This window comes from Astatotilapia calliptera, chromosome 14 (genome assembly GCF_900246225.1).
Source record: "Astatotilapia calliptera chromosome 14, fAstCal1.2, whole genome shotgun sequence".
Taxonomy (NCBI): Eukaryota; Metazoa; Chordata; class Actinopteri; order Cichliformes; family Cichlidae; genus Astatotilapia; species Astatotilapia calliptera.
Genome location: NC_039315.1, coordinates 13,514,671 through 13,531,473, shown reverse-complemented (window position 1 = coordinate 13,531,473; position 16,803 = coordinate 13,514,671). Strand labels below are relative to the sequence as shown.

The following is a 16,803-nucleotide window of genomic DNA, read 5'->3' as shown; positions in this document are numbered from 1 at the left end:
GAAACATAATTTATATAACAAAACATTTTAGAAAAACCACACAATGTTACTATGTGTGCGCCTCATAATACCAGTGTTAGGTTTAACCAAATGATTAATGAAGAAAACTGCAAAGCAAACTAATAAAGTAAAAAATGGACTAATTTACCCCTGTGTGGCTGATACCATCACAGTCCTGCTCCTAGCAAGTCAGCCACAAGGTAAACTAAGCTAATGTAGTGAATCCCTAAAGACACAGTGAATGAATACTGTGAATATAATTAGCAGGTGATTTCACAAAGAGTGTGCTTTGGTTAAAGTATGTGAAGATTGCACTAAAAAATTGAAATTTTGAACTGAATATAAAATCAGCTCAAAATTTCTTTACTTTTTGCAGATGATGTGGCACTGTTTGCTTAATCGGGGGGTGACCTCCAGCTTGCACTGGAGTGGTGTGAGAATCAGCACCCCCAAGTCAGAGACCATAGTTCTCAGCCGGAAAGGGTGGAATGCTGACTCCATCTGGGACAAATTACTACCCCAAGTGAAAGAATTTAATTTAATTCTCGGGGTGTTGTTCACGAGTCTGGGGAAAATGGAACATGAGATTGACTGATGGATTTGGGCAACATATAATAATAATAATAATGGATTGGATTTATATAGTGCTTTTATAGGCACCCAAAGCGCTTTACAATACCACTATTCATTCACTCTCACATTCATACACTGGTGGAGGCAAGCTACAGTTGTAGCCACAGCTGCCCTGGGGCAGACTGACAGAAGCGAGGCTGCCATATCGCACCATCGGCCCCTCTGGCCAACACCAGTAGACAAGTAGGGTAAAGTGTCTTGCCCAAGGACACAACGACCGGGACAGAGAGCCCAGGGATCGAACCGGCAACCTTCCGGTTACAGATGCGATTCCCAATCCCCTGAGCCACGGTCGCCCACGCTGTACCACAGACTGGTACATATAGTGGGGGTCCTGGCTAATTTGGTGCCCCCCCCCCCACACACACACACACACACACACCAAAACAGACACACAACATGGATTAAGGATTGTCCGTTAACATCTGTTATTGTGAAAACTGTTCTCGGAACCATACTGAATTTAACCAAATAAATATTTTATATAGGGAGAGAGAGAGAGTATGCAAATTGCTAACAAACAGTCATTATAATTCATCATACATTGTGAATACTAGACAAATCAACAATACACCTCTTCCAATTAATGGCTAATTAATATTATGCTGAACACAGTCCAAAAGATTCAATAAGCCGCCTCAGTGTCTACTGTCGGTCTACTGTTTACTATCATAGCAAAGTGGCTAACAAACGTAAACAGAAGTTTTCCCAATCCTTACTAATGAATGTTACCTTGTTTCAGGATACATAATACCTGCCATTATGCAAAAACACATCTGCTTACCTGTATCTTTTGCAGGGATTTCACACAACCCAGGAAAAATAATTACTACATAATGGGCTTGGATTGACAATATTATGAATGAAATGTGCACTATTTGGAAGCAGCCCGCCCCGTCCCCTTTCGACAAGTTGTGTGTGAGACTTCAGCACAGCATCAGCAAGCAGCAAGCAGGCACTGAGGGCCCTCGTGCTCACTTTTCGCGTATATTTGTGTGATAGAATTTAGAAAATATGTCGGTGCAAATTATAAGTCTATATCATAATGTCTTCAGTTTTTGTGTTTGTTGTAGGGCTGTCAACGTTAATGAGTTAACTGCCTCATCACGATTAACGTGATTAATATTTTTAATGCAATTAACCCATCTAGAGCACAGAATGGACAAACTTTGGAAAAACTGCACGAAATGCATTGACAGAGACATTTCAAGGATTTTGAGTCATTCTGCACTCCAAATAGATTAATTGAGTTAAAACTTTTAATCACGTTAAACATGATGACAGCATTTACATTGAAAGCCCTAGTTTGTTGGTTTGTTCTTATTTTGTTTTATTTTGTGAGCTGCTTATTAGATGTCGCTCCACCCAGCCATCCTGCCCCTCTCCTCCCTGTGTGACAAGCAGCAGGAGCACCTCGCAAACATGGGCAAAAATGGGCAAAAATGGGCAAGAGAAAACCAATTGGTGCCAATGCAATGCCCAAAATGCCATTGCCAACCGCCCATTTCCCCCATATAAAAAAACGTTACTTCTCAGGACAATCTTCCACATCCATTACATTTTCGAGTCGCCTCTTGCCCTTTGTAGCTTGGTGTCCTGCCCATGCTCATGCCCCTTTGTTTTTGTTTTGTTTTGTTGTCGTCCCCTCAACAATTTTGTTTTCTATTCTTTTTCAAATCAAATATGGACTGAAGCTCTTTAATATGATGTTGTTGAGACATTCCACATGAACTTTGCTGTACATGAATTATGAGCTGTTATTTCTGCTATTCTTCTTTTGTGTCACTTGATATGCACACAGAAACACCTGTTGCTCTGACAATTCTTCAGTGAGTTATTACTGATGACTAATTTACTCACAGTGTTCCCTGAGTTTGCCTGGATACAAAGCAATCTCAAATGAAAAGTATACACCTCCTTCTTCCCTGATGGGTGGTGTGCAAGATTAAACAACACAGCAAGTCAATAAAAGGGAATGGCAAACAATAAAACCTAATGACTGGTCTCAACAATTCAGAAAGCTGTCATGTGCTCATCTTTGCATAACAATTTAGTTGTGGTTGTTTTGCTGTATTCCTGTGTTTCTTCGACTCAATCCACTCCTCAGTTTTCTTTGTCCTGTCAGCTGCAGGGACAGTTTCATCTAAATGAGATGCAAAAAACTGGAGATGTGGTTCTGGGTGGACTGTTTCAAGTCCATTTCTTTTCAAGTGTTCCTGATCTGTCTTTTACCTCGCAGCCACAACAGCCTACTTGCCATGGGTAACTATGACAGGGAAACAGAATGAAAAAAATGGAATAAGAAAACTGTTAAACTTATTTCCAGTATAAATATGTATTTTATATCTAAAATAACTACACAATGGATCTTCATTTTTTTTCAATAATATTTAATTGTGATTCAGTTTCCTTAATTGATTAAAATGTCATTACTTTTGCAACATTTTCAAACTGCACTCATTTTCTTATTTTTCAAAAATCTGCATTGTACATATATTTTATTGTCAGATATTTTATTGCATATATATTGTGTCTTTATTTATTCAGTATCCTTAATTGTTTATAATATTTCTACTTTTTTAACTTTTTCAAAAGGCACTCGTTTACTTGTAATTTAAAACCTGTGTTGTATTATATATATATTAGTAATTAAAATTTTCTTGTCTTAGTGTGTATGTCCTAGGATTTAAGCTTGCACAGACCATGGCCTTTGCTATTGATGAGATCAACAGAAACTCAAACCTGCTACCTAATGTGACTCTGGGATACACTCTGTATGATAACTGCCTTGAACTTGGAATTGGATTCCGTGGAGCATTGTCATTAGCCAGTGGTCAAGAGGATCAAATTGTAGTAGATGATACATGTGTTGGAAATCCTCCAGTCATAGGGGTTGTGGGTGATTCATCTTCTACAAATTCTATTGCAATCTCCAACGTCTTAGGCTTGTACAGAGTACCTATGGTAAGTTTTCTGCTTGACCATGTAACAGTTTTCATGGATTAATTTGATTTAATTGAAAATGTAAAATCATTTTATGAAAAAAATAATGCAGTCATGATGACAAAGTTAAGATATCTCTACGTGGATAGCTCCCCAATATACAGTCTGTATCTTTCACAGGTGAGTTATTTTGCCACATGTTCCTGCCTGAGTGACCGTCAAAAGTATCCATCCTTCTTTAGAACGATCCCAAGTGATGCTTTCCAGGTGAAAATTTGTCATCACAATTAAAATGGAAACGCAAAAGTCTGTTTCAATATCTGTGTAAAAGAAGAAAACACAAGGATGTGAAAATATTAGAAATAATAATATAATTAGTTTTGAGAATTACACTCTATTTAATATCTGTATTATCTCAGAGATTAAGGCTAAATTGCAATTATATTTAAATGCTGTATTGTGGATGATGAAAAAAAATATAACACGCCGAAAGTTTTCCTTTTCTTTTCGGTGCACTTACACGTTAATCTGTATTCACTTAGGTACGTGCAATGATCCAGATTCTAAAACATTTCGGCTGGACTTGGGCAGGTCTGCTCGTCAGTGATGATGATTATGGACTTCATGCAGCCAGATCCTTTCAGTCTGAGCTGAGTGTGTCTGGTGAAGGTTGCCTGGCCTACACTGAGGTTTTGCCCTGGGACAAAGACACAGATGAACTCCGGAGGATTGTTGATTTGATGAAAACCTCTACAGCTCGAGTTGTCATTGTCTTTGAACATCCTAGTCGCATGATGCACCTTATGGATGAGGTTTCACTTTAAAATACTTTAAATAATTACTAGTTACAGAGGTCTTCATAATTATATTGTTTAAAACACGTATTACATATCATTGTGAGTGCAGAAATGAGTACAGAAATTTAATAATTCAGAATTCATTTTAAAGATCATAAACTGTTTATGTTTATGTTCATAAACCGATGCCATATCTCACCTGCTTCACACATCCCTGAGTCACCTGGACACTGGCAGAGGATGCTGTTCGTGGACTACAGTTCAGCATTCAACACAATAATTCCCTCCAAGCTTTTCACCAAGTTGACAGATCTAGGACTCAGCTCATTACTGTGTCAGTGGATCCTCAACTTCCTCACAGACAGACCCCAATGAGTGAGGGTGGGAAAACAAGTCTCCCCCTCCATCTCACTCAGCACTGGAGTGCCTCAGGGCTGTGTTTTAAGCCCCCTGCTGTACTCACTGTACACTTATGACTGTGTAGCCACATCAGACACCACCTCCATTGTCAAGTTTGCTGACGACACTGTTGTTGTGGGCCAGAGCGTTCTCACTCCCGAGGCGTAACGTGTCGACGTTTTGTCACGTCCCGCGGCGTTCCTGAGGAACGCGAAAGGAGACCTTCGGCGTTCTTATGGTACGCGGCGGGTTATGGCTTGAATCCAGTGCAATGACGCTCCCGCGGTAGTAGACGTGCCAGCCCTGTATTCCAGCCCTAAACCTAACCTTATCCCTAGCCCTGACCATAACCTTATTCCTGACCTTAACCAGGACTTTAATGATGTTAAATAGCGTGTTTCTAAGCGATTTGAAGAAAAAGAGCGAACATGTGTAGGTTCAGTCCAGACGGTTCTCATATTTCCTCTTTTTCCGAGGTCGTCATTTCGGAACGTGGTGGGTAGCCGAAAACGTAATATGGTGACGATTTGTCACCTAGCGTAAAATGTTACGCTTTGGGAGTGAGAACGGGTTGTGTGGGCCTGATCTCCGACAACATCGAGACGGCCTACCTGAAGGAGATTAGGAACCTGGAGACCTGGTGCCAGGAGAATAACCTCCTCCTAAACGTCAGCAAGACTAAGGAGCTGATCGTGGACTTCACTACAAAGCAGGCGAGGAATTACAAGCCCCACATCATCAGTGGCACGCCAGTGGAGAGAGTGGACAGTTTCCGATACCTGGGTGTCCACATCACTCAGGACCTGTCATGGTCCTGTCACATCAACACCCTGGTTAAGAAAGCCCGTCAGCGTCTCTTCTTCCTCAGAAGATTTAGAGACTTCCATCTGCCACTGAAGGTGCTCAAGAACTTTTACTCTTGCACCATCGAGAGTGTCCTGACGGGAAACATCTGCACCTGGATTGGGAACAGCACCAAGCAGGACAGACTCTGCAAAGAGTGGTGCGCTCGGCCGAACGCATCATTCAATCAGAGCTCCATGACCTGCTGTCCATCTACACCAAGCGGTGCAAGACCAAAGCTAGGAAGATTATGACGGACCTCTCCCATCCCAACAATGGACTCTTCTCACTGTTAAGGTCTGGGAAGCGCTTCCGCTCCCTTAAGGCCAAAACAGAGAGAATGACGAGGAGGAGCTTCTTCCCCCAGGCTATTCGGGCCCTGAACCAGGTGTAGGACTGGACTCTCCCACACAGATCACATCACTATAAGACTACACTCTCACACACATCACATCACCACACGCACTCTGGTTTTTCGTCATGCACACTTCCTATAATTTATAATCTCTTTCTGCTATTTTCACAGTTTTACTGTAAATTTCTAAGTTAAATCTGTAAATTTTGTAATAACCTGTAAATTGTAAATACTGTAAAACCACTGTCATTTAATGGTCGGGCATTGCACAGCTACAGGCATTTCACCTCGTGTCATACTGTGTATGGTTGTGTATGTGACAAATAAAATTTGAATTTGTTTCAGTAAAGAAGTTGGAATTACAATATTATTTCATAGATTTGGTCTGATCTAATTCACAGGTAGTAAGGCAAAATGTGACAGGCCTACAGTGGATAGCCAGCGAGGCCTGGACAGAATCTGCTGTGCTTCAAACACCTCACTTTATGCCATACCTGGGTGGTACACTGGGTATTACCATTCGTCGAGGAGAAATACCAGGGCTCAGGAAATTCCTGTTGCAAATACGTCCTGATCTACATCACAACACTAGCTACGGAAATAGCTTGGTGAGACTTAAACACTTTTACTCTGTGTGTAGTCACAACAATTATATATTTTCATAATGTGTAACAAAGATTTTCCAAAATATTTCAGGTGAATCAGTTTTGGGAATTCACATTTCAGTGCAGATTTGCTCCAGCTCCAGCAGGCTGGCTGGAAGGTGGAGGTGCACTATGCACTGGACAGGAAGCTCTAGGAAATGTTGACACTGAGTACTTGGACATTTCCAACCTGAGGCCTGAGTATAATGTGTACAAAGCTGTATATGCACTGGCACATTCCCTTGATGATATGCTACGGTGCAAGCCAGGAAGAGGGCCCTTCAGTGGGAACAAATGTGCCACCTTACAGTCACTGGAGCCTTGGCAGGTGTGGTATAATTTTACACTCCATCTCTGAACACATCGTGTTTTTTTTTTGTCTTGCTTTGTTTTGTTTTGTTTTTTGTTTTTTTGTTGTTGTTTTTTTTTTCGGGGGGGGGGGGGGGGTGATTTCTTCTCCTGTTCCGTTTGGTTCTTTAGCCATCAGAATTATTGTCTGAGGGACAGATTTACTTTATCAAGTGGATCGTCACAACCTTGCCGTTTTGGTCCATTTGATTGCCCTTTGTTATTATTATTTATTTTATTTTATTTTATTTTATTTTAAGTTTTTGCAGATGGGACAGACATGACTTTGGGATAGGAAAGGAAGTGAGAAAGAAAGGGACGAAAAGAAAAACACAGGGGAAGAGAGTGTTGCGGTTCGAATTTTTGAGGAAGAGACACACGACTGAAAGTCCATAGTGGGTCAACACAAATGATTTTATTAAGACACATACAGGGAGTGCAGAATTATTAGGCAAGTTGTGTTTTTGAGGAATAATTTTATTATTGAACAACAACCATGTTCTCAATGAACCCAAAAAACTCATTAATATCAAAGCTGAATGTTTTTGGAAGTAGTTTTTAGTTTGTTTTTAGTTTTAGCTATTTTAGGGGGATATCTGTGTGTGCAGGTGACTATTACTGTGCATAATTATTAGGCAACTTAACAAAAAACAAATATATACCCATTTCAATTATTTATTTTTACCAGTGAAACCAATATAACATCTCCACATTCACAAATATACATTTCTGACATTCAAAAACAAAACAAAAACAAATCAGCGACCAATATAGCCACCTTTCTTTGCAAGGACACTCAAAAGCCTGCCATCCATGGATTCTGTCAGTGTTTTGATCTGTTCACCATCAACATTGCGTGCAGCAGCAACCACAGCCTCCCAGACACTGTTCAGAGAGGTGTACTGTTCTCCCTCCTTGTAAATCTCACATTTGATGATGGACCACAGGTTCTCAATGGAGTTCAGATCAGGTGAACAAGGTGGCCATGTCATTAGTTTTTCTTCTTTTAAATCCTTTCTTGCCAGCCACGCTGTGGAGTACTTGGACGCGTGTGATGGAGCATTGTCCTGCATGAAAATCATGTTTTTCTTGAAGGATGCAGACTTCTTCCTGTACCACTGCTTGAAGAAGGTGTCTTCCAGAAACTGGCAGTAGGACTGGGAGTTGAGCTTGACTCCATCCTCAACCCGAAAAGGCCCCACAAGCTCATCTTTGATGATACCAGCCCAAACCAGTACTCCACCTCCACCTCCAATGCAGGAGGCTGCTGAATGCACACAGACAATATGTAGCAAATTATACTGTAAACATGTAGGCAACCTTTCAATAGCTGAACTTTGCTCCATTGATCAGCCAGACATCGCGCTGCCCGTAGCTTCAAACCATTAATTAACTTGACCGAGCCTCAACCCTTCAATTATGCAATATGCACACAACATGATTACAGTTGCACCTGCAATGAAAGATTATTATGTGCTTATGCTAACACCTGAAATAGAGACCAGCTTCAACAAATGTGTCAATGAAACAACAATAATGATAAATCATAAATGATGCAACAGTAATAAATAAGGATTATGAATAGTAACATAGATTATAAAATAATATTTCATCCCGACAAGGGACAGTGAGAGAAGACAATTAAAAAATAAAAATAAAAAACCACTGGATCACCTGTTGAGTGAGAACAAAATGAAAAAGAAAACAATGAAAAGGAGAGCAACACAATAAACATTACACCACAGCAATAACCTAGATAACTGTAACTATCACTAAATACTAATACGAAGCACAATGTGCTTTGAGGTAGCAGCAGCCAAGAAAGATATAGTTTATGTCTGTGAGCACCCGTGTATGCGTGAGCACGCTTGTATTCAAAAGGTTTCTTCATGTAATAATCTAGTTAGCAGATGGCCGCCTCTCCCTGAGCCTGGTTCTGCCAGAGGTTTCTTCCTGTTAAAAGGGAGATTTTCTTTCCCACTGTTGCTAAAGTGCTTGCTCATAGGGAATCATTTGATTGCTGGGTTTTTCTCTGTATTTATTATTGTAGGGTCTACCTTGAGGCGACTGTTGTTGTGATTTGGCGCTGTATAAATAAAATTGAATTGAAATAGAGGGTGTGGGGAGCCATAGCCTCGTCCCCCAGGGCATAAAGCAGGCATGGAGGAGATCCAGGCCCCAGACATTCAGAGGCCCCCAGAGCATGAGAGCCCAAGGAGGACTATCAGAAGGGCCACCGTGTCAGGCCCCACCAAGCAGCCACCAGGAGTGAGCCGGCACACATCTGAGCGCCCAGCCCCGGAAACCCAGAACCACCAACTTACCGACGTCTGTGGGAGTGTGGTGTGTGTGTGTGTGTGTGTGTGTGTGGGGGGGGGGGGGGTTGGCTCCCACAACTGGGAGGGCCTGAGATGGTCACAGAGAGGTCGAGTCTAAGACTCGACCTGACATATTGACACAGATGAATAGGCACACACAGACACAAACTTTCCCACCCTTATACACACATGTACTATCACTCGCCCAACGTGGAAACAGACATAAATGGACACTATACACACACTTACACTCCCCAAAAATACTCTATACCCCAGGTCCAGGTACCACCACCCCCAGAGGGGTGATGGTACCTCCTCCCAGCCCCCACCCCGATGGTAACCAGAGAATAGGGGTGTGAAGACCCCATGCCTGCCTCTGCCGACTGATATGTGGTGTTGCTGTGTGCTGTTCTAAAGTGCATTTGAAACATGGGAGGGGCATGCCCTCCATTGTTTTAAATGCACATTGGGCTTCTTGGGCTCTCGTGTTCTGGGGGCCACTGGATGTCTGGGGCCTTGATCCCACAGAATTTCTGAAAGGGGATTTGCCATACTTGTGAGTAAAAGTAGTTAATGTATTTAAGTCATGAAGGTCATTAACTTCTATGCAGGACCTTTAGTAATGTGCCTTGGTTGATTGTGACTTAGATATAAATGACTTTATATATGTAGGCACCATAGATATAATATTATATCTGATTACTAAACTGAAAAATTGCCACTGATTTCACTGTAAAGTTACTGGAGCCATGGCAGATGTGATATCATTTTACAGTCCATCTATGAAAAAAACATTCTTTCTATAATTGGTTTCAGAGTAAAAACGAATTAATTTATTATACATTCCTTTCAAACAGCTTGTTTATTACATGGAAAGAGTGAACTTCACCACTCCATTTGGCGATCAAGTGTCATTTGACGAGAATGGTGATGTAGTACCAATTTATGATGTTATTAACTGGTTGTGGCTCCCTGATGGAAGCACTAAAGTTCAGAATGTGGGTGATGTTAAAAGGACAGCTTTCAAAGGTGAAGAACTCATACTTGATGAAGGCAAAATCTTCTGGAACTTTGAATCCAAAATGGTTAGATATGTTTTTATTTGACAAGTACCTTTTATGACATTTACAGTTATATAGAATTGTAGCAGGCAATAAATATTTATTTTTTATATCCAATAGCCACCTCAATCAGTATGCAGTGAGAGTTGTCCTCCTGGTACCCACATGGTGAGAAGGAAGGCGGAGCCCGAATGCTGTTTTGACTGCATCCCTTGTTCTGAGGGAAAGATCACTAACACAAGCAGTGGGTGTTTATCTTTCTGTATGACATAATTGATTTAATTTCTGTGAAATATAGGATGCATTTCACCATCAACCCCTCTTTGTTAGGCTCATTGGAGTGCACCAGTTGTCCAGAGGATTTTTGGTCAAACCCACAGCGTGATCTATGCATTCCTAAGAAGACAGAGTTTCTCTCCTATCATGACCCTTTGGGTATTTGTTTAACAGCAACCTCCTTACTGGGAACATTTATATGTGTTGTTGTTCTGGGGATCTTTATCTACCATCGCACAACACCTATAGTACGTGCCAACAATTCAGAACTTAGTTTCCAGCTATTGTTGTCACTTAAGTTGTGTTTCCTGTGTTCACTTTTGTTCATTGGACGGCCCAGGATGTGGACATGCCAACTCAGGCATGCAGCGTTTGGCATCAGCTTTGTGCTTTGTGTCTCATGCATCCTGGTAAAAACCATGGTTGTTCTGGCTGTGTTCAAAGCCTCCAAGCCAGGAGGGGGAGCCAGTCTGAAGTGGTTTGGTGCAATGCAGCAGAGAGGAACAGTTCTGTTTCTTACATCTATTCAGGCAGCCATCTGCACTACCTGGCTTGTCTCTTCCTCTCCAACTCCACATAAAAACACCCAATACCACAATGACAAGATAGTGTATGAGTGTGCAGTTGGGTCAACTGTTGGTTTTGCAGTGTTATTGGGCTATATTGGTGTGCTGGCTGTCCTCAGTTTTTTAATTGCATTCCTGGTGAGGAATCTCCCTGATAGTTTTAATGAGGCCAAGCTCATCACATTCAGCATGCTGATCTTCTGTGCTGTGTGGGTGGCCTTTGTTCCTGCTTATATCAGCTCACCAGGAAATCTTGCAGATGCAGTGGAGGTGTTTGCCATTCTTGCTTCAAGTTTTGGACTCTTGATCACACTGTTTGGACCCAAATGTTACATAATCCTGTTGAGACCAGAGATGAACACAAAGAAAGCTGTTATGGGTCGTGGCATTGTGTCATAAAATTTTCAGTTTATGTCAAAAGGATTTTTTTTTTTGCACAGTTTAGGCCAAAAATTAAATAAACAAATACAATTAACAAATATTAAATATTAAAGACAGTTATTTAGTCGTCTTTTGGTTGCTGTTCTTTTAAAATGCAGTTTAAATACAAAACAACCAGACTTTTCAAAGAGAAGCATTGACTTTTTGACACTCCACTGTAAAATTAACCTATTTACCTCCTAAGACCCAAACTCTTTCACGGCATGCATTTTTAATTTATCTTTGCTATTTGGGCTGATTGGGACCTGATGAATGAAAAACCAAAGAACCAAAGAATTGCCAGATATATTTTTTTGACTTGATGTTTGTGTCTGAGAAAAATGAGATCCACATATGAGGACATTTGTTTTAAATTTCAATAGAACAGTGGAAGTATAACGTCCTTACATGTGGAAATCAGGCCCTTGTAGAGCAAAATTTAGTATTTTGGTCTATCCATCCATCCATTCGCTTCCGCTTATCCTTTTCAGGGTCGCGGGGGGCGCTGGAGCCTATCCCAGCTGTCATAGGGCGAGAGGCAGGGTACACCCTGGACAGGTCGCCAGTCACACACAGGGACAGACAACCATTCGCACTCACATTCATTCGCACATTCACACCTAGTGACAATTTGGATTTTCCAATTAACCTATCCCCACAAGCTGCATGTCTTTGGACGGTGGGAGGAAGCCGGAGTACCCGGAGGGAACCCACGCAAACACGGGGAGAACATACAAACTCCACACAGAAAGACCCCGGCCTGGTGTTGGAATTGAACTCAGGACCTTCTTGCTGTGCGGCAACAGCGCTAACCACCGTGCCACCGTGCTGCCTATTATTTTGGTCTAGCCAACCCAAAATGTGATGTCCACATATGTGGACGCTAGGTCCTAGGAGGTTAAGGAAGTTAAATGTAATTGAAATTATTTTAATAAACTAAGCTTTCAAGTTGGATTCATTTAGCAGTTTTACTCTATATTCTTGTATTTGGTCTGTCTTGAACTGATGGTGATCAAAACCATGCTGATCATTTCATGAAAACAACTCAGGCAGGACTCAAATACAGGTCTCAACTTTCAAACTTCAGTGCAGATTATTTTCAGTTTAAAATGTGCGACAATCAGAACTTAAGAGTAGTGACAATGCCAGGCTCCCAGACACACAAAGCTCTCCAACAGTTTTCTTAGAAGGTCTCTCCAAAGATACTCTAAAAAGATTCTCATCCAGAGAGTTTATCTCCAAACCAGATTCAGAATTCTAGCATACTTTATTAATCCCTAAGGAAATTATGTGGGTTACAGTTTCCCCAAGACAGTAACAGCAACAGTTTAAACAATTTAAACAATATAATATATTACAGATTTTTACAAATTTAAGAAATAGGACTAATATATACAAATCACTCAATTATAAATATCAAGAGTTAACAGAGGTGATTTTAAATAAATATCGAGAATATTTACAAGGATATTACAGAGTAGAAAAGAGCATGCACAAAAAGGGTGTAACTATTGCAGTGTTTACAGTATATTAGGTGGAGGAGTTGTACAGGGAGATGGCCACGGGCAGGAATGATTTCCTGCATTGTTCAGTGGTGCTCTTTGGCAATCTCAGTTTCTCACTCAATGTGCTCCTGTGACTAGCCAGCATGTCATGGAGTGGGTGGGGGGTATCATCCAGCATTTTCTTTACCTTGGAAAACAGCCACCTCTCAGACACTACTAGGGCTGGGGGCAATATGGCCTAAAATCCGTATTGTGATATATTATTTTCTTCTGTGTACCGTATTTTCTGCAGAATAAGGTGCAGTCAAAATCCTTTAATTTTCTCAAAAGTCGACAGTGTGTCGTATAATCTGGCGTGCCTTATGTATGAATTCTGGTTGTGCTTACTGACCTCGAACCAATTTTATGTGGTACACACCATTCAAAACACTGTCAAAAAATGTCTTAGTATGACTTTGGTAAACTACAAAGTTGCACCGCTTGATGGATTGTCTGAGCATTACGGCTACCATAGTCAGGAGCCTAATCTGGGTCCAAAACTCTGTCCGCTTCAGGTCCCAAAGTCAAACAAACACTGCAGCATCATTGAGAGTTAAAAACTGTCTAAATTCTTTAATCTTTAATAAAATGGTCAGCGTTGCTGCTTTACCAGGTATAACAATAAAGTTTAACATCCAGGCATTCATGAAAACAGAATTTTTTTAATTTAACAGAGTTAGAAGTTAGCAGGAAGTTACCTCGCTAGTTTCCACCTAAACATGATATGCCATGTTCTGACTGAGAGATTTCTGAAAAAATTAAAACGTACAACTCTGCTATCACTTCCAACATAAATGAATACAGAAAACTAAACAGCAGTGACTTTTTTAGGGTTACTGAAGTTGGGTTAGCTGGTATATAAGGATGTGCTACGTGATTGATAGCAACACAACTATGTTAGCATAACATAAACAGTGAAGCTGGAGGATGAACGCTAACTTTTTTCCACTCTATAAAAATTATTGGGAGAACAAATGCAATCGCATGGCAGGATGCTGTAAATGGACCAAACTTCAGTCAGGAGAACAACTGAAATAATCCACTTTAGTCATTAATATACTGCAACAATATGGGAATAAAGCAGCTGTGAGAGAATTCAACATTAACCCTTTAAAGCCGGTCGGAGCGGGCACGCTCTGTTTTGTGTAACTATTTTTAAATCCCGGTAGCACTGCAACCACGTAAGCTAGCGCAATAATTTTGTTTTGCATATGAAACCAGAGGAGTTGTACTTACATCTTATGCCATCAGCTTGTCCTAGGTCACGGTTTCCTTCCACATATAGCTTTGTAAAAACTGCATAAAAAGCACTTGCAGCAATAAAAACATAATATTCCAGAAACACGCTTTGCCGATCTGATCAGCCGTTTGTAACACTTCCTACGTCCATCAGCGCGAACTATCGCATGTCCGCCATGTCTTGCCCAAAACCGGAAGTGACGTCATTTTGCGGAAATTTGGTTTTTTACCATCAAGGCCTTATGAGCCTATACTGGTGTTTTTAACTCATTCACTGCCAGCCATTGGCAGTGAATGAGTTAAACCCATTGACTCATTCACTGCAATTGACGGCTATAGACGTCAATGGCAGTGAATGAGTTAAAAGTTATGTTTGACTTTATGACTTTCTGTGTTGTTTCTGGGATGCTTAGGACTCATATTGCACTGCTGGAAATAGTTTATTTTGATGCATATGCTTGTTTTTTTTTGCAAATTTGCATTATAATATTTATTTTCGTTTTTCCTGCAATATATAAAAATTGGTGTATTTCAAAAATAAAACTATGAAGACACTTAAAATAAATTTCCTGTTGTTGTAAACTATTTTGTGCAACTTTTTTGTATTTACAGTTTTGAGGAATAAACCTCTTAAATTTCTCCAGGTAGAAATATATATAAAAAAAAAAACAAACAAAAACGATTTTCAAATTTTTTTTTTAGTTTACTGCAGTTTTTTGCAATTTTTGTAGTTACTATGGACTTAATGCATACATATTATTAAAATATGGGCTATAACAGTTGTATTGATGTATAGCAACTTGAAATGCTCCCAAAAATGGAACTACAGCATGTAAAAGTATAAAGTAAGCTCTGGTTCTTGGTTCTATGGTAGGTCTTAAAGGGTTAAAGGGTAGAATAGCAGATAAGAACCTCAAATAACTGTATTTTAATACTCAATTATATTCAATTTATCAGGGACAAGCAAAAAGCTCAATCAGGTAATAGCAACTGTATAATCAAATTATTTTAAAATTAAACATTTTGAAAAAAGTAAAAATTCTAAAAACCTTTTGCTAATGCTACTTCCAGTTTTGATGAGGTTATAGTCGAGGATAGAGGGAACACATCAGCTGTAGATGAATTCTTCTAGCCATACAGGATGAAATCCTTTTGAGGAGGTAGAAACGTCCCAAGACTTCCTCCAAGTTCCAGTCCTGCATGTCAGCAATGAGCAGAGCAAAGTTAAAAAATCTGCCAAGATACTGTGGCTGTTTTCAAGGAATTCAATATTAAGAGGCAGTAGCAAACGAAACATGCTAACTACGACAAGCTAACTGGGAAAGAACATGGTAAAAAATTGAAGCAACTCGAAGCTGTTTTAACACAGCACTTTTTCTACAAGTGCCCATGAGTTACATGAAAATGGCGCAAAGGCAAGCTGATTGCCAAGCATTGCAAACCTTTTTCCGAGGGTGAATTCATTAAAGACTTAGTGATGAAAATGGTGGAGACAATTTGTCCTGAGAAGAAGCAAGAGTTTGCCAATGTTTGCCTGGCTCGTAACCGGTGATGGGAATAACGGCGTAACAAGTAACGGCGTTACTTTTTTCAGTAACGAGTAATCTAACTAATTACTATTCCTATTATTACAACACCGTTGCCGTTACTAACAAGAAAACGCGGTGCAGTCACGTTACTATTTTTCAACAAACAGTCGGTTGAAGCTGTCTTCAGCTTACTGCACCATCAGTTGCACAGATGTAGCTGTGGACAGCAATCATTTTCTAGCAGATGATCACTTTTTGGCACAACATCTGGAGCTAAGGGGGCAAAACAATCGCATGAGTGTTGTTGTTTGACTGAGGAAGAATAAAGTAGTCATGGTAAGCCAATCACATGACCACTTTAAGATTAAAAAACAACTAGGTAATATATACCAGCTTTTAAATTGTGCTGATAGGCCACATAAAATCACAGTCATGATAAACAATACATATGCGGAGTTTTTTCCTGAATAGTTTCGCCACGTTTAATGTCTAAGGACAGTGCTGGCAAGCACGCTCTGCTTATGACCAAAAAATGTAAAAAATAAAACAAAAAACAGCCTGTTCGTATTGGTGGAAAAACGCACCATGTCGACCAATCAAAAAATGATATGGCAACATGACATTTGGTCGTTTAGGAAGAGGGGGAAGTTTTAGGAGTGACGGCAAGAGAGAGAGAGAGAGACAGCAGAAAAAAAGAGAGCGAGTTTTGAGATGTGAGAGATTTGTGACATTTAGCATCTTTGGAGTGTGTAGTTAATGTGTTGTCTTGTGTAGTTAGTGTGTAGTATTGTGGATAGTTTTGTGTTGTGTGTCGGAACAATGAGGCTACTTGACCTTCAGAGCCTTAAGGACCAAAAAAGAGGAACAGATTTATTTGCTGCTGTTTGT

The 16,803-nt window shown here is 40.3% G+C and overlaps 1 protein-coding gene across 1 annotated transcript; it reads left to right on the top strand.

Moving 5' to 3' along the window:
- Positions 1–2,755: 2,755 nt before the first annotated feature.
- Positions 2,756–11,582, top strand: LOC113036594 (extracellular calcium-sensing receptor-like). Its single transcript, XM_026193006.1, has 9 exons — positions 2,756–2,895; positions 3,303–3,597; positions 3,757–3,843; positions 4,119–4,388; positions 6,372–6,578; positions 6,667–6,942; positions 10,138–10,365; positions 10,462–10,585; positions 10,672–11,582. The coding sequence occupies exons 1-9, from the start codon at positions 2,786–2,788 to the stop codon at positions 11,580–11,582; spliced, it is 2,508 nt and encodes an 835-aa protein (XP_026048791.1). The 5' UTR covers positions 2,756–2,785.
- Positions 11,583–16,803: the final 5,221 nt, after the last annotated feature.